Source organism: Protopterus annectens, chromosome 1.part0 (genome assembly GCF_019279795.1).
Source record: "Protopterus annectens isolate FY-2018-M chromosome 1.part0, PAN1.0, whole genome shotgun sequence".
In the NCBI taxonomy this organism is placed as follows: domain Eukaryota; kingdom Metazoa; phylum Chordata; order Ceratodontiformes; family Protopteridae; genus Protopterus; species Protopterus annectens.
The window spans coordinates 858,581,671-858,600,817 of NC_056725.1; the positions used below are offsets into that span (position 1 = coordinate 858,581,671).

At 40.4% G+C, this 19,147-nt stretch overlaps 1 protein-coding gene across 1 annotated transcript in view; it reads right to left on the reverse strand.

Moving 5' to 3' along the window:
• GNPAT (glyceronephosphate O-acyltransferase) overlaps positions 1–19,147 on the reverse strand; it is a gene marked incomplete in the record, with an annotated part of 1,227,276 nt that overhangs the window by 921,907 nt on the left and 286,222 nt on the right. The window contains 1 exon segment of the mRNA XM_044063684.1: positions 9,236–9,363. Coding sequence (XP_043919619.1) covers positions 9,236–9,363 — 128 coding nt within the window.

The following is a 19,147-nucleotide window of genomic DNA, read 5'->3' on the forward strand; positions in this document are numbered from 1 at the left end:
TGTGATGAATCCTTGTTGCTTTTTGAAAAAGGTAGCTGAGAAGGACAGGAAATTGCTATTTCCTTTAAAAAAGAGGGTTGACAAATAGGAGTCACTCTTTGAATCAACTTTCTTCTTTTAGCAAAGTTTTTGAGTACCTCAGCTGCAGAAGGGCCAAAAAGAACATCCTGATCTAAGGAAGAACTTAAAATTTCAATTTTAACATTCAGGAAGGTTTTGAGTAGAAAAAGAAGAGTCAGAGGCATCATAAGTACACAGACTTTTAACATATGAACTCAACAGTTTAAAATCCTAAATGTTAAAAGTAGCAGAAGAATACACTTTCTTCTCCTGTTTAACAAACATTTTCCCATCCTTGCCAGAGGGAATGGGATTAGCATCAGTATCTGCTTCGCAAAAACTGTTTTAGATGAAGAAATGACTGTAGAATCGGCTTTAGAATTTGAGAACAAACACTTATTAACTTGTAGAACTTGCATAACCTGGTTAACTATCAGGCATGCTAGGAAAAGAGAGGAAAAACATTCTCTAATGCATGCAAGACAGGAAAAAATAGCTACAGTTTTAGGCATAGCCAACTATAATAAGTTGTAATACATTTTTATGCCATGGGAATTTAATTTTGGTCTTAATGAAAAAAAAATCTTTCATCTTAGAGAAAGTCTTTTCCACAGAATCAGAAAGTTCTGATTGAGAAGAAATTCCACAGGTACAAGCATCCCCTGCCATGCCTTCTCCTCTAACTACAAATCAATTCTCCTCTAACTACAAATCAAAGTGCCTTTCCTTGCCTGATAAAGTAGAGGGCAAGGAAAAGGCACTAATGAGCTCCTTAGAAAATTCCAATAAATATTTCCTGTCCATAGACACAGGGACTGGAGACTAGAAGATTTCTCCCTAAGATCACCTTTCCTGGGAAACTCTCTGGAAAATGACCGACCCTTAGTACGCATACTTACACAACAATGAGGTTCTCTATCCCCAATGACTGAAGAACATTCACTTACCTCTTCCCCTGAGGCCAACAAAAGTCTCACTCACTTGCTTGTCAAGGATATCTCCACAAAAGATGGTGGCTTTCTCCGGGTCTTTTGTGGCTGCAGGTGCAACACCAAGATCATCACTCGAAAAAGATAAGAACTTGACAGCATTTGTGGTGGAGTGGGACATGCACAAACTGGTCTTCTCACTGCAAGAAGAATGTGTCCACCTCCCAATTTCCATAATTTTGCATATGGAAACAAAATTAGGTGAAGAAAATCTTTCATTTGCTCTGATGATCAGCATACAGGCCTATTTCCAGGTGATCCTATTGGGTGAAGAGAGCTTATATAGTATTTTGGATAGAATGGGAATCCAGAACTCGATATGGATGTAGACTGTCTGCCAATCAGCTTTTTGTTTAAAAAAAATGCAGACTGCCACAATGGCACTGCACTACACAACCATCCAGTATCACAGTGAAAATGTTTCCATACAGATTAATTTAGTACACAATAGACAGAATTATTTGACTTAAGGGTTCTTAGCAAGAAAGGACTTCGAGACAGAAGAAAAGAGTTTTCCTCTTCTCTAAAAAGATGAGTGCAGCACTCTCCAGAAGGCTTCAGGACCATGGGATATAAAACTTTCCATCCACCTAAGACATTTTCCAAGGTAAAGACTTAGCCAGACTTAAAAAGAGGACAAAGTAAATTGCTCTAAGTGGGGTGGTAAGCTCCATCAAGTTAAAGATTACTGACAGACGTCGAAAATGAGCAGGATGTGATGTATACAGACTCTAACTATTGTCAACACACAACTGACTACCAAATGATATAAGGAATTGCGAAGACAAAAACTATCATGAGGCCTAGCAGAGTGAAGAATGCAAGTGCCTAGAATGTATTTTGCTGATAAACCCAACAAACCAAACATTCAAACTTTCAAGTAAGCGACTGTGGCAGAAAGGCTGTGCAGCACTTGGAGTCCAGACAGCTCTAATGAATGGTCCTCAAGCTGAAGGAAGTGTTTAAAGAATGACAGAAGGAAAGAGTAGGCATGTACAGCAAGATTAGAGAATGCTCAAAAATTCTCATTAGTAAACAATAACCCAAGCAAAGACAAGGCAAACACCGTAAGGAAGTTGGGTGAATGCTAGACAGACAGACAACAGGCCAAAGATGAACACAGTGGAACACATGGAAGTACTGCATCTCTAAGGTAATGTACAGACATTTCCAATATTTCAAATGACTTGATGTACTAGGAAGCAAACAGCATGTTAATATAACACATCAAACTATTCTGTGGCACAAGGGGGAAGGAAATGTCACCATTTTGAACCTCAGGTATTTCATTTGATATATGAAGGAACTGAAATCCAGCAGCAAACTAAAGCTTTACAAGCTTTCTTAGGAATTAGTGAAGCTGCAAACAGAAAGAACTCCAGACTTCCATGTTGGGGGGTGGGGTCCGCCCAAACGTTCCCCCCAGAGGGAGCCTAAGATTTGTATTCTGCAACACCAGCTGTTTTTTTAGTTAAGGACACTGGAAACCACCAACTCCATACAGTACTTTATGATTATTTGATACTCACCATTCCTGTAATGCCCTCATTTTTTTAATCCACTGAGCACTCCAGCTGGAGCATTAGCTTGTAGACAATCCCTCCTATAGTCCCCAATTGACTCTTCTTTATATTATTGTCTGGATGGGGCCAACAGACAGGGTGGAACAGAGAATAGAACAGAGTCATTATGCAAGTACCATTCCCTGGTGTGGCCCATCTTAACAGGGTGGAAAGAGAAAGTGGACAGTAGCTTATTGGCAGGCACAAAGGAGCTAGGTGTGCCTGTAGCATCATACACACTACTCGCACCAGGGCCTTTTCCTTTTTTCTTTGATGTGCTGTTCTGTGCTGACATCACAGGGAGCATGAAAGGGTGCAGAGGGTCCCCTCCACACCTATGTGGTGGCATGTCTCTCAAGCTGACTGCCAGCTAACATGCATGTAAACTGGTTCTATGGCTCTGCTATCACAGCAGGAGATTACATGATTTGGCAGCACATCATCAGCATGGCTCCCACCCTGTCCTGAAGAAAAATTAGTAGGTTGATCTACCTCATTTCTGTCCCTAAACAGTCAACCCCACATTGATAAGATTACATTAAGGGTTTTATCTATGTATGCCAACAGAGCTGACTAGTGATGTTCTGACAAATTGGTATGAAGCAAGAAAACCTGCCTGCCATCTTAGCATCCAACATCCTTGAGCAGAATTATGCTGCTAAAAATATTCAGTAAGGTTCACAGAGGTTCTTGATCCTAAACGGAGCACCCAGAGTTGCCTACCTCATCTCCTCACAAAGGAGGAGCATACAAAGCCAAACGAAAAAACTTCTCCACAGATTAACAAGGAACCTAGGTAAAAGCTTCTATGGCATAAAGATTACCCCATCACATAAAAATCCATTTTGGAAGCTCTGAAGAGAAGTTTTTCAGTAAATTTATGGCCTAAGGAAGCACTCAAGACATACAGATAACGAGAGAGAGGCAAACAACTACCTCTATTAGGATCGCTGTTAGCATCTAACAGCACACCTGTGGAAACTGCAAGGTTCTCTGAGAATCTGAGAAAGACTGGCAGACTAGCAATGGCCATACCAGGCAAGTTCCTGAGGAACAAAAGGTGACAAAAAATAGGCTATTTTGTCAAACTTTCCATAATGCAATTTTTTTGTCAGAGGAAACGGAGCCAGAAACTGTGGTCTTACAGATTTATTATTCAGCAGAAACTATTAAGGAATCCACCTTTAGATTTTTATCCTAAGGTTCCAGGAAAATCAAGAATAATCCTGTGCAGGTGGGTCTGTGTTTTCTGGGACAGGTGGGCAATGATCGAAGCCCTAACTGGAGGAAAAGCAAAAGTGCTTTTCAAACAAAACTCTCCTTCAATATTCCATAAAGCCTCAAGTGATGCCCTGTGGAAAATAATAGGTTAATGGAAAAAAAAAAATCACAATCCTCTATCTCTGATGGGACAGCCTCTGAGTCGTTAATCAAGGTAAAAGATGACTCGGGGGAGAAAACTCTCACCATGGAAGATGTGCCATGTTTAGCAATAGCAACCTCATGTTTCTAAAAGTTGGCTTCCTAAATTCTTGTTTCAAAAGACTGCTAGGTTAAACATCTTGCATTGTTTACAGATACTTAACTAATATCTGGCTTGAAATTCCAGGAATGGCATCTGATGCTGCAACATACACTTACAAATGCACGGGAGAAGACAAAGCTAAAGACTTCGGAACAAATTCAGAAAAATCATAAAGCAGCTCATCAAGAAATTCTGCAAATCTGCCTGGCTAAAAACAGCTTAGTTAGAATTCCAAACACAGCCAATGTGGGAATCTAATAAGACTACTTTACAAACAATGTCACAAAACATGGTCCTTACATACTCCAGGTTGTGGAGTTCAGCATACAGCCAGTCTAGTTACGGAATGTAAAAATAAAATAAATGGTTGGGGAGCAGTGTAATCAAATTCAGTTTAGAATGTTTATATTTAACCTGTAGTTGTTGCAAGTTTATCATATTGTCCTCTGCATGCAGTGCAAAGCTGCAGGTATGGCATCACTCTGTTGTACAATTTATGAATCACACACTCACTCACTCACTCACTCACCGCATTAGCTAAGCAAAAGTACCTTGTATTGGAAGTTACAAGTTGGCTGTAGTCAGCTCCTAAGTTTTCTGAATCACTGCCAGTCAACTTTCTTTGTCCTTAGTGTCCAACAGCTCTTGTGAAAACTGCAAGGTTTTCTGAATCTAGCCTATGCTTCAAAGAAAAAAGTGGAATGATTTACAAAAATGAGTGGATTGCTTAACTGCTTCAAAAAAATGGGGAAAAAAGTGAAGAATGAACTCTGAAGCACTCTCACATATAAGGTAGGAAAGAAGGGAATTTATGGAAATGTATCTCACTCTGTACATGAATGTGTATGCCATATATAGGTATTTGATACACCAACATGTGCCATGATGACGCAAGTAGGCTGTGCTGGCCAGAACATCAGGAATATCTGATACAAAATGGCATGCCCTGGAGTGGAAAAAGTCCCATAACCTAAATCTACTGCAGCACAACAAAACTGGAAAAAAAGAAAAGAGTTGCCTTTAATTGTGCAAAGAATATTACTACTTTTATTTTTTTCTAGACTTTTCACTATATTACTAAAAAGAATTCATGCACACAGTCTACACACCACAGCAGAATTATGGTTGATTTATTATCCCCATCTATTGTTCCGTCTTGTTTCATTTCATTAACATATCATATCCCATTTCAAAGATGTAGCAATATATTGCAATCTACACCACCTCCATCAGTGTCCACATTTCTGAAGTTTCAAATGGATTAAAAAAATGATCAACCCTTCAACCCAACAAAAATGTTAAGAAAAATATTTTGGGTGAAGAGTAAATAACCTACATTCCATGGCCCCTTTACTTAAAGGTACTAACTTCATAGTCACTCAAGTCACAGAAAAGAAAAACACACACACACACACAGAAACCACACCTGAGATTATTTTTAATAGTTAATACCATTCACTGAGTTGAGTACAAGCACCTTAAAATTGAGTTGAAATCCCACCCATTAAACTGCTTGTTGGCTACCAGGGTAACAAACATTTTGCACTGTCCTTTCTAATCACACTTCTTGTTAGACTTTTTATCCCAGATTCTAGTTACATTGAGTTATTTTCCTGCTACTTCATCTCACAAGTACACTGTTATTTTTCCTACCTATGCACTTGCCAATCTAACTACCATAAGGTTTCTGTCTTCTTTGTCATGACCATTTTTACAGGCAATCACAACCACTGATCACATTCATTAGCCTATGAAAGAGAAATTTTGATTGCACAGATTTGGTTACCCACCAAGTATGCTCACTTTCATATCAACTGCATAAGATGTTGGACCATCTTAGCCATCAGCTTATTCTATCCCCCAGCTCAAGAATCTTCCACATGCCCTGTGCATTCCTGAACTCAGATAGTGTTTGTTGACTGTAATATCTCAGAAAGGCCTGCTTGCACAGTCAATTAGCACCTTTTCAGGGAAATGTTTTCTTGTGTATCACCTGGGCCATTCACCTTGCTATTTCAAGCTATGTCATTTTTTTAAAACAGCTACCAATTAAGTTCTGTAAAATTCCCTGCAGTACATGGCTCTCTTCAGTCTTGTTTCCTTAAGAATGTGTATACATACAATAACCTAATATAGTCTCTTTTTTCTTCTGGTGAAGATCTTGTACCATTTCTGATGACCACATCTGAACTCCCTCTGTAATACTCGTGTGTTTTGAAAAACAAGAAGTCCCTAGAAGTAAACTCAATATCCTAGTCAGACTTCTTCAGATAAAAAGACCGGTCATATGACCCATCAAATATTCTCATAGTCATAGGACCATGCTTTAAACTTGGAGCCAAAAATCTTAAAGGACAACAACAGGATATTAAAGCAGATTACTCACCCTGCTGTCTCTTTTAGTCCCTGTTCGTTGATACAGCCTCGAAAAATCACACATGCAGCTTTAAAAACTAATCCACTCAACTGTTTTTCCTGTTAGGCTTCCTACCTTTCCGTACTGTTTACTTTCACTTGGAAAAATAAGTTGAAAAACCTCTACCTGGCTCTGAAATGATGATGTCACATCTGCCAGAGCTCTTGCTCTAGCTACCAGGACATTTCCTCCCCCAAAGTGATGTAATCCCCGCCTCATTTGCATGCTGTACAGAAGAGCCAGTGGACCTCCCACATTGTGATGTCAGAGCTGCCTTGCCCAGCATACTCTTAGCAAGACTATGCATACTAACTGGTGAAATTCTGAGTAAACCATGATATGATGGAGTATATGTAGTTGATTTGGGTTGTGACTGTGTAACTGTAACTGTGGTTGGAACACAAAATTGCCCGTTGCTGGAAGTGTGATAGTCCAGCAAAAATGTCAAACTATAACCTCACTTTTCTGAAGAACCCTACTGATATGTGACAAAGTACAGGCAGAAGCACAGTAACAGCTGCAAAAACTAAGAGCATAACTTTGCAATGACCATGCATAGACATTAACTGCATGTTTTTACATAAGAAGCAGATGTCTGTCGCAATTAATCGACAACACTACATCAGATTACATGAAGTATGCAATACCATAATTTTCTTAAATTACCACTTAAAAAAAGCATGTGGGTGCTGTCATGCAAGGCTGAAGTATTTTGTGTTTATAGTGCATTTGTTAGCTATTTAACCAAACGGGAAGGAAAATATGTGGGAGTTTGATGCTTTACAAAACGGTGATTATTTTCAGTGCTATGGAGCTTGGTTCTAAATTTGACAGGAGGAGTGCAACAAAAAAAGTCTCCCACTGTAAGGAAGGAAAGGCTGACAAGAAAACAGTACAGTGGTCTGGTCACCTGTTGTGAGCTGTCAATCACATGCAGATAATGGGTCAAATTACCCGTGCATCTCTGACAGCTAGAGAAGGTAGGTGTGACGGGGTGGGGAGATACCTTGAAGAACTAGATTTCAGCCTTCACAAAAGAAATCAAGTTAGCATTTCTAAGAAGAAAGAGCAATAAAATGCACTTTTCAATTCTGTTCTGTAGCATTTGCACTGCTTGTGTTTGAAGTAGTCACTGAAAAAGGATAACATTTTAACCAAAAGTAGGTGACTACAACACAGCAGTGAATGCCTCTAAAATCAGTGCACTGACAGGAGCTTTAGTGAAAACGTGGCAGATCTGATGCAATTTTTTGGAGACAAACAATGCATTCTGGGATACCTAGACTAAACAGTCAGAATTACTTCAAGATGCCAGACCCCATGTAGTCAGAGTCAGAAATTGCTTATAAAAATATCTAAAAAAGCTCTAAATAGTCTCAGAGTGGTGTTAAAATGTAGGAAACACCAAACCATGATGAAATAAACATGTTATTTTGAGTCTGTAGGTGCGGTTGTCCTTTAAAGGTACATTGTATCACAACAACTCAGTACAATACATGTATCCCTTTATTCATGCACCTTGCACTCTAAATATTGTACCGTGATGTAAAATTATTAGAAATAGATAAAAATAAATATAAAAAAAGGCAACATTGGGCATGAAACCATACTAACAATACGTAAAACAGTGATTACTGAATTCAGATATTATGAAACAAATGATGAAACCTTTTATCACCCAAAATTAAGAACACAGATAAAATTATTCAAGAAAAATATATGAAGCTGGAAAATACTCCTACATATGGCTTGTACAAGTAAATACCCCCAAAGATGCAAGGCATTTAAGGTTATCTGTAGTATGCCTTCATATACTACTTTAAAAAGAGTTTTTGAGTTTTCCATTTGAGCTTTGGATTTGGTTTGATTCGTCATTCATTTTTGTTTTCCTGAGTTTCTCTGATCATCTGCATTCTCACCATTGTGTTAGGGTGATCATCCCCAAGATATTCCTTTACCACTCTGAAACAAGTATCCCAAAATTCTGTTGCCTAACTTTTGGCACAGGCAAATACTCCATACTCCTCTGCATGACAACCAACTGTTCAGTCTTTAAAGTCACTCATCTAAAAAAAGAAAAAGAAAAATGGTTTCTTGATTTCTGAAAATATCAACATACTGTAATGAGATGCAATGGATGGTGCAGTGGCTTAGCGGTTAGCATTGTCACCTCACAGCAAGAGGTTCTCTGGATCGATTCTCAGCTGGAGTTTCTTCCGTGCGGAGTCTGCATGTCCTCCCTGTGTTCATGTAGGTGTTCTCCAGGTGCTCCGGTTTCCTCCCACGTTCAAATACATGCATCTGGAGAGTTTCTCCCAAGGACTCTGCTGAAAATTGGCTCATAACCAAGTCAGACTTTCCCGGTAAACAAATGTTAAATAAATAAATAAATAGAAATGTAAATAGAAAAAAGTTCTACAAGCCCTTTCAGGTTACAGCTAAAATATTTTTCCAAAGATTAAAAAGAACTTATCTACTGGACTTCCACCTTCCAGTTAACACTGAGTTAACCAGCAAAGAATACAAGGTAAAATGTAGCTACTGCTTACGTACATGCTGACAAGTGATCAAACAGATTAGTCACTTATGAATAAACTTAAAGTATCTGCTCACAGCCAAGTCAATGACCAATACAAAATAAGGTAAAAAGCATACAATATTTCACGTAAGAATAAATGATTACCCGTAATACAGTCTTTACATATTCTGAGAATACTGCCCAGTACAATTTGTTACCACCAAATGTACGTCGAATGAAGAAAGCACCAGCCATTCGAAGCATCTCACCAACCATTTTCATTCCCATAAAATCTGCAGAAAGACAATCAAAAAGTAAGAAGGTCTTGTCCTAAAAAAAAAAAAAAAAAATTTGCAGTGATTAATAACATCTTATTTTTTTCATCTGTTACCAGCTAAAGTGGTTAGTTTAATGATCCTTTTTGTAGGTATGACCCACACAATTTAGTAATCAAAAGATGGTTTGTTAATATGTATAACAATAAGCAAACTATTTGTACAACTGGAGGAACTACGATAGAAGACACTTTTAAGGTGCTTTAGTTTTTTCTTTTAGGTACACCAGTCATAACTAGCTTACATCTAACTACAGGAAGTTTAACCAAAACACCGTGAAAAGTCTTTTGCTCTTAATTTACTGGAACTGTGCTTGACAAGAGATATTAAAGGTAAAAAATGCAACGTGCAGAAATGCAAAACTGGTTAGTCAACTGACAGGCTACTGCACGTAATGTGTCATTAGTGAAGATGTTGGTCTTGTGTACTATTCCATTATGTATCACTGAAGTTAATAGGATGATGAATACTGGAAGTGTAGGACCCAAGGTCAAGCTCTGCAGTACTCCATTACTTATTCCCCTTAATACAGACACTACTTCTGATGAAAACCCTGTGCCCTAGTCTTCAACCATGCCACAAATCCAGCTCCAAAGTCTCTGTCCTACCTGCACTCACTGTCGCCAATACTAGACTGAGTGAAAGACTTGGTGAAGTTTAAGTAGACCACCACTAACCAGTACACTATTATCACATTTCTCATGTAAGACAATCATAAAACAGGATCAGGTTTGACTGATAGCTCTATCTGGTCTTGAACACATACACTGACTGTAGCCCTATAGGAAAGCAACCAACCTTCCCCTCATGATTCTCTATATGGCTTTCTTTGCCAACTGTCTTATGCTTATAGGCCTAGAATTCCTTTGTCTTTTCCTTGCTCGCTTCTGCTCTTCCAAGGGTACCATTTTTAGCCAGATTCTAGGCTTTAGGCATTTCTGCACTGACTAATGGATCTGCTGAAGACGTTTGCCAGGGAATCAAGCCAGATTCCTGAGAACCCTGGCTGATGGCCCACCTTTTCCATATACAAAAAGTTTTCTTTCCTAAGATCAAAAAACATACAGCATGATTATGAGTAGAATAACATACAGCAACATGTCCATGGTTAACACAAAATTCTACATAATGCTGCCTGTCTTATACAATCATTGTAAGGGAGTCATAAATCCTGTGACAAGAATCAGACAAGAATAAATTAGCATACTTCTTTAAGTCCAAATATTTAGATGGGTAAAAGCATTTTTTTTCCACTCAGAGGTAATATAGAGTCAGTTGATAACAAGGAGCTGGATAGTATGCTGCTTTTGGGCTAGAGAAGGAATGTGCTGCCTTCCAAAGTCCAAAAGGATCCAGAAGTTTGCCTCTGGAGGAAATTAAATCCTACGACTGTGGCTGCAGTACTAATCACCTACATCAAAGATCCTGGTGACAAGGGGGCAACCCTAGATTTTATGGTGTTCATTTGCTGCTTCTGCCTTGTAAGTTCGGAAAACCTAATCCAATACTCAGCTTTTCTCAGCTCTTTTCATAGATGTCCACTACCCTCTACACATAAGCCTTTGCTGATGTACAAGTAACTTCTGATTATCTTTTAATGTGTGAAGGAGGCACAGATGTTGGTCAACCAAAGCAAGGGAGTCCTCAACCTATTTATATTATCTTTAATCATAGAGCAAAGGGTTTATTTGTCTTTATGCAGTTTTAGTGAGACTGCCTCCCTATTTTCCACTTTGCAAAATAAGAAAAACAAAATCAACTACCCAAGCCAAGAACATACAATACAATAAATTTAATGAAGAACTTTCATTAAGACATGTAAAACCAACACAAAAACAAGATGAGTGATTTTGCATTATTAATAACTCATCAGATCCATAAAAATGGCCATTCTTTAAAATAAGAAAAATTATACAATCACATGGCAGTCATGCCTCTCTAATTAAAATTCACATAGATGTTCAAACCAATAAAGGTTCTCAAATTTGGCACATCTTCTCCTATTCGCCAATAATTCATCAGTAAGAAAACATGAACCAATCTAATGTTTACTGTTCCGTTTACATGTCTAAGTATTAGACCAATCAAATCTAATAATTTTACAAACCAATGAAGTTTTTAATCAAAAAAGAATGTTCAATCAGTTACATTCTACTAGAAGTTCCTGTATGCAAAAAACAGGGACTAAACCAATAAAAGCCAATGAAATCACAGCTCAAAATAATGTAGCCAATCAAGTAAATCGTACTGAAAAGTCCAATGAATGTAGAATCCAGAAAGTTAGTTCCAATCAGCTATACTCAGCTCTGTCAATGGTTAGAAACCATTTTCACATTGTGATATTAAACCAGTCAGGTCTGGTTACTTCAGGTAGCCTATGAAATGATGACTCAAGAAAAGGGAGCCAATCAGTTGTGCTCGCCTGAATGTTTCCATATGTTCCCATGCTCACAGTCAAATGCTGAAGCAATACAATCTGTTACCATGAATATCCACTAGAATATCAGCTGAGAGCGTTGTGACCAGTCAAATCTAATACACTAAATAAACCAATAAAGTGGCAAATCCAAGAGCTAGTACCAATCAAGTGTAATCAGCCAAATGTTCAACCAACAGGTCTGTTGCATTATCACTTTTGTGAAGTTGTAAACAAAATTATCAAGGACAATTGAAGATATTGTGGACAATCAAAAGTATTCCATAAAATACAATACAGCCACTGGTTCCAATAAAAAGAACTGTAATTCTCACTGCAAATATTCACTTATCCATGTAGGTCACTGGGAGTGAGAATAAGTCAAACATATTTCTGATAGGAGCCCTGTATTAATAAAATACCCAATAAGGCAGCATTACCAAATTCATCTTGTAACATTTATCAGACTCTCAAGGCTAAAACACTGAGATTATGTCAAAGACCATTTCACTTCTAGCGATATAGAAATTATATACTGTAGAAGGGAAGGAGCTATAGCATAGGATCTTACAATTTTCCATTTTGGTATGACCTTTCAACCCTGTGGTGTGTGATCCTACTGTCATGAATGTGGGTGAGGACGATGGAGTGGAAGATTCAGGGTACCAAAGGCTACGGTTTTCTACTTCTTGAGACAACTGAGACAATTACATTACACCCGTCCACCTAATCTAGTCACCATTAACTTCTTACTGCAAACTTTTCTTTATATCTTATCTTCCTTTTGCACAGCCAGTTCCATCTCTACCTCCTGCTTTTTCTAAGTTAGTGTTCAACTAATGCTTTCCCAACTCTGTCTTATTTTACTCCCATCATGGTATCTTCTCTCTCCCTTTCTGAAGGCTAAGGGTAAAGTATTCATTCAATACATGTTACTCACACACTTGTTCATATCCCTCCTGTCCTTGCTAAACTTGCAGAGGTCTGCCATTCCACTTTTTCCTTTATGCTAAATGCCTGACAATGACTTTGTTTCCCCTCTTGACCTAGTCATTAAATTTTCTTTAAACATGCACCTTTGCTAACCACATCTCCTTTGCTGCATTCCTGTCTGCCTCCTGGTAATGAGCTTCCTCTTCTTCCTTGCCACCCCTTCTCTGCACTCATAATTTGTCTTATTTATCCTCATAGCTTCACTGACTTTGTCTTTTTTCCTCCATTTTTTTACCTCTTCCTCATATCACTCAAAGCCCCAAGTCCTCCGTCCATGGCTCATTACCATAGGTAGTTCCCCTTCTCAGTTTGATTCAAAATTATCCCTGATCCTTTCACCCAATTCAGTATAATCCAGCCCATGAAATCCTATACCACAGTCTTTTGTGTCTAGGTTCTTAACCATCCTCCGAATCTAAATTTCTATACTTCACAGTGGCATAATTACAATTAACTCAGAATGCCTTCACCTGGGCAACCAAGATCCCTCTGTCTTGGTTAGGAATGCACCCAGAATTCTGTCTTTTCTAATATGATCTCATACCAGTTGGGTGACCCCCCCCCCACCAACTGTCAAAGACTTCAACTACAACTCCCTCTATAAACAGCAGCCTAGGATTTCCCAGTTTTATCCCAACAAATTCAGATCCCATGAGTATAACCTTCTGTTGTTCTAAACCAATCCTTTTGTTAACTCCTTCACCATTTGTCATCCTCATGCCTGACCTGTCTTGGGGCAAATACAATGTATTCATCCACCAACTCTCTCTCTCTTTATCCCCATCATAACCTCCATGGTGCATATCCTTGATTCTTGCATTCTCCACTCTCACAGTTTCTTTACAGGGCATTGCACATTTGTTTTCCTGACCTTTCATTTAATTCTCTTCATTACAGAAGTGATTCTTTCCCTCCATACCACTGCCATGATTCACAAAAACGTGTACTTCAGCCCCTCCTCATCCCACCCCTTGTCATCAATGGTCCAGGTTTTTGTGATACCAGCGATATCAACCCCTTCTATCCTGCATCAGTGGTTCAAAGCTCTCCATCTTTCTTCCAAGACCTCTTGTAATATATAGTAGTACTACGAAAACAAACGCTAAACCACCCATTTATTTCTCTGATATGTAATTTGCCTCCTTCACCCTCTACCTAGATCTTTACAATCCCCCCACTGTTTCAACACCACCACCACTCCCCAACTTAGCTGAAAGGTATGACATTGGTGATGAATCTTTCTAACCCAGCTTTGAGCCCTTCTGTTTCTTTTGGGCTAAGAAGGAGCCTTTCTCTGGTGCCGAAATTGTCTCATTATCAGGCCTCCCATCTTCTTAACAATCCCAAGGCTTTCTCCCACTTGAAAGTGGTGCACACGGTCTTTATAGTTTCTAATCCTCTCCCCACCACAGTGTACTGGATGATGGCACTGGTAACACTTCTATAATGTTACCTCTATCCCACTGTTATGGCACCTCTCAGACACCTCCCTTGCCCTACTTGCCAATATCACAAATATCTCCTCTGAAAGGTCATTGCTGCCTATGTGCACCATAATATACATCCAACCTTCTGCTGTAGAGTTGCCATTCTTCATTGTGTCAAAAAATGAACCAAAGCCACACCTCTGGGCAACTACACTAATAAGGTGACTGTGTGTGATCATTTCTGAATCACTGCCATAAAAACTTGCACTATCACACCCAGACAATGCAAGCATGTTCTTCCCTGCCCATCACTGGATTAATGGAACCCATGCATGCTACTCAAGCACAGAGCACCAGCTGCCTATATTGCGGTGACCTTTCAATACTGATACCTTCACTGATGCACCACTGGTGTTGACAATGTGCACCACATGATATCCAAACATGCAGCTGTGGACATGGGGGCTACTACCTTCTCCTTGTGAAGACCAAAAGGGTGCATGTAGCCTCTTTAGGCACTAGTTCCATTAGGGCTGCTACCTGATACAGCGTTTTGTGGTAATAGCTGTATACAACATTTTTATTTTGACTACTGTAAGTTTCTTTGTCTTCCTTTGAAGATGAATTATCCCTACATTTGCAGTGGCAGAGCAGACAGAGTTTAACAGGGAGGCATGTCTCAAGAGGTCTAAGAAACTGTCCAGGCAGCAGGATACATATACAATGTCCATGGCTGTACTGTGCAATTGCAATTCTACTTGTAACAGGCATACAATAATGAGTTTATTTGCTCTGTTTTTGTCACCCTTCTGCATGTTTAGCTGTAGTGCAAAAGTGTGCAGTGGAGGTAGATACCTGGGTCTGTACCAAATGAAGCATCTGCTGCTGGAATCAACAGTGTCAGCTGGCTTGAATCTCGGCAGTGGGGGGATGAAGGTCTCCTTGCTGAAGGTGTCACTGGACACCTCCATGGCCACTTCTCAGGGGAGGGAGAGGTGGAGGTGAAGGCTCCTCTTCTGAAAGTGTCACAGAGGATTTTCCCTTGATCATCAGGTGTCAAAAGTAACAGCAGGGTGCGTCTGAGATGCATTAGCTGTTGAACATATGCAGTAGGACCATGAGGATAGCACAGTTATGTACACTTATCATAAATGTAGATGTTAGAGTGTATTCACTGTTGCAGTCATCACTTTTGGGTTATCTACTTGCAGTAGCCCTCAGTCGACCTGATTAACAAAGTCTTGGGTCCTGTGTCAGTTGCTGTCCCTTCTTCCATGACGTCAGGTTGTCAGGGGTATAAAACATTCAGCCGATGCCATTACATCAGTTTTTCTTGCCCCACATATCAGATGTCCCCTTAATGGGAAGCAATTAAATCTATAAATATATAAGGTTATACCTCCAACAAAAAAACAAATACACCAAAAAGCTTTTGAATATAGTAAAGGAAAGTAGAGGTATATCCAAAAAAGAAAAAGAAGGGGGCTGGAGGGAGGCTAACCAGGACTGCAACAGTGAATACACTCGAACATCTACATTTATGGTAAGTGTACACAACTGTACTATGTTCTTCGTGTTTCACTGTTACAGTCATCACTTTTGGGTAGATTCCCAAAGCTAAGGGAGGAAGGAAGAATTTAAATAGAATTAGGACCAGCTAAAAGGCCCTGCAAGACTGCAGTGGCAAAGCCAGCTCTGGATTTAGAGAAAATTGGCAGATGGTAATGCTTGGTGAAAGTATGTACAGAACTCCAGGTAGCAGCTTCTAGGATGTCCCTGATAGGGACGCCTCTGAGAAAGGCTGAGAGGTAGATGCAGCCCTGGTACAGTGGGGTCTGATCTCCAGTGGGATAGGTTTTCCATGGTGTTTGTAGCAAAAATGAATGCAATGGCCTATGCATTTGGAAATGGTTTGCTTTGAAATAGCCTTCCCCTCTGCCCCTGCAGAAAATGCCACCAGCAGTTGATCAGACTTCCTTTGAGGTTTAGTTCTGTCCAAGTACAATCTAAATTGTCTGTGCATGTCTAAGGAGTGCAGAATCCATTCCCCTTTGTTCTGTGGATTAGGAAAGAAGGTTGGCAAACGTATGGACTGATAAAGGGCCACGCTGGATACTACCTTGGGCATAAAGGAGGGATTGGTCCTGAGGGACACCCTGTCCGCATGAAAGATGATGAAAGGCTCTACTGCCATGAGGGCCTGTAATCAGATACCCTTCTTGCTGAAGTGATTGCTAAACGGAAAGCTGTTTTCCAAGAAAAGCTGGCTCGAAAGGAGGAAAGGTGAGCTTTTCCAATTAAAAGTTGAGGTCCCAGGCTGGAGTTGGAGCTCTCCTGGGTGGTCGTAGATTTTTGGCCCCTCTGAGGAACTGCTTAAGCAGTGGATGAGAGAAGAGGGGTGGTTCTGTGTCATAATGAGCTGAGATGGCCGAGGTGTGAATTTTGATGGAGGAGAAAGACATGTCCTTATGAAGCATCTCAGTTAAGTATTGTAAAATCCGAGGTAAATCGGGCACTATTGTGCTCATCCCTTAAGATTGGTTCCAGGCACAGAATCTTTTCCATTTTTCAGCGTAAGACTTTCTGGATGCCTCCTTGCCTCTAAAATGATATCCATCACTGATTTACGGAGGGATGGTAAAGGAGAAATTATGTAATTAGCCAGGTTGCTAGATTCAGTGTTAGAAGTTGAGGATGCAGAATTTGGTTCTCCTGCTGAGACAACGGAGTAAGAGTCTAAGGCAGGTGCCATGGGGCCCACAGTGACACACTGCGCAAGAGGGGGTACTAGTGTTGGCGTGGTCAGTCTGCTGCAATCAAAATCGTCCTTGGTTTATCTTGTTTGATCTTTAGTAGTACTTTGGAGAGCATAAGATTTTTCCAGCTGAAGGACAGAGCATCCACTTTCCAAGCTTGTTTGTGGGGAGTCCTTGTGCAGAATTTGTCCAAATGATAGTTTTTGGGGGAGGCAAACAAGTCTATATCTGGGTTTCCCCATTTGCTTGTCAACATGTTGAAAATCCTTCGTTCCAGTTTCCACTCGTGTGGGTCCATGAGGTTTCTGCTTAGTTCGTCTGCCAGTGTATTTAGTTTTCCTGGCAGGAACTGAGCTTGTAAATGTACTTGATAGCTCAGGATGTGTTCCACAATGCCATGGCTAGTCTGCAGAGGGGGTAAGAATGTGTACCCTCCCTGCTTGTTTATGTACCACACAACAGTGGTGTCGTCCATCTTTATCATTAATTGTCCTGGAAGAATGTGGTCCTTGAAGGCTGTCGGAACATTCTGTACAGCTAACATTTCTTTTTGGTTGATATGCAGGTGCATTTGACTTGGGTTCCATTTGCCCTGAATGCACTTCCCTGCCAGGTGGGCCCCCCATGCACAGTCTGATGCATCTGTTGTTAAGGTTTGGGCGGCAGGGGGAAGTTCATAGGTTGGTACTAGGCTATCAGCCCTAGGGCCTATGCAAGCCTAGCCATAAGAATTCCCTGGATATTTCTTCTCACAATATTTACTTCTTTGGACCCCTGTTTAGCAGGGTGACTGACATGATCCCCGGGGTGAATTTCCTATCTCCCATTCAATCATCAAGGCTCCTTTTGAAGAGGGCCAATGAGGCGCTGTGCTTGATATGTATGGGCAGTCTATTCCAGAGTATGCGGAGTCTCTGGATCAGGAACCTATCTCTCCAGCATGTTTTGTTCATTGTGATGATAAAATTTAGATCCCTGGAGCGTGTGGCTCTGAGGGATTGGGATTTCATTAAGTGGAGCATGTCCAACAGCTCAGGGTTTGACATGGCCTTGTATGTTAAGCAGAGATCACCTCTGAGTAGACGATAAGCCACACAGTATAGCTGGAATTTTTTTTAGACGGTCAGCGTATGCATCTGCTTTAGGCCTGTGATTCTTTTAGTGAGGTATTTCTGTGGCCTTTCCAGCTGTTGCAGATGTCTTGTGAGGTACATACCAAACGAGGCAAATGAGGGATGAGTACAGTGGGACAATGACCTCCTTTTTTCTGGATGAAAAGCCCTTAGTGATGAGGTGTGCCACATAGAAGGATTTCCTGACTGTTGTGGCGATGTGGTTATCGAAAGTGAGACCACTGTCCACCTGTGTCTCTAGGTCTCTAATCACACTTTCGATGTTTAGTGTCCTGCCACCTATGTGACAATTCATGGGTACATGTTTTTTTCCAAAGGGAATAACTATACATTTATTGGCATTAAGCTTGAGCCCATGGCTCTGACACCAGGCATCTGTTTCTGTAAGGCCCTTTTGTAGAATATCCACATAATTTGGGGATTCAATAATGGCTCCCAGTTTGCAGTCATCTGCAAACTTTGTTAGCCAGAGTCCCTTAATGTTGGCCTGTACTCCAGAGAAGTAGATGCCAAACAAGAGTGGTCCCAGGACTGAACCGTGAGGTACTCCACTTGTCACTTGTCTGGAGCTGGATTTGGTGTCAGCTACTTTTACAGTCTGGGTTCTATCAGTAAGCCTGTTGGCAACCCATCGAGTGATGTAGGGATGTATGCCCAGCTTAGTAAGTTTATCTAGGTTTCCAGAGTGGGGGATGGTGTCAAAGGCCTTGGCGAGGTCCAGATAGGCTGTGTGGACCACCTTACCCTCATCCACAGCTCTGGAGACTGATTCAAAGAAGTCAATCAGATTCAGGAGACAAGATCGGCCCTTCACAAACCCAAACTGGGTGGGGTCCAGTGTTTGAAGGTTGCCAATGTCTTTGTTTATAAGTTCCATGATAATGCGTTCCATGCCCTTGCACATCAGGCTTGTCAGACTGATGGGACGGTAGTTCCCGGGATTCAAGGCGGATCCTCCCTTGTGGAGTGGGATAACTGTAGCTGTGCGCCACTCAGTGGGCACGAAGCCTGAGGTGA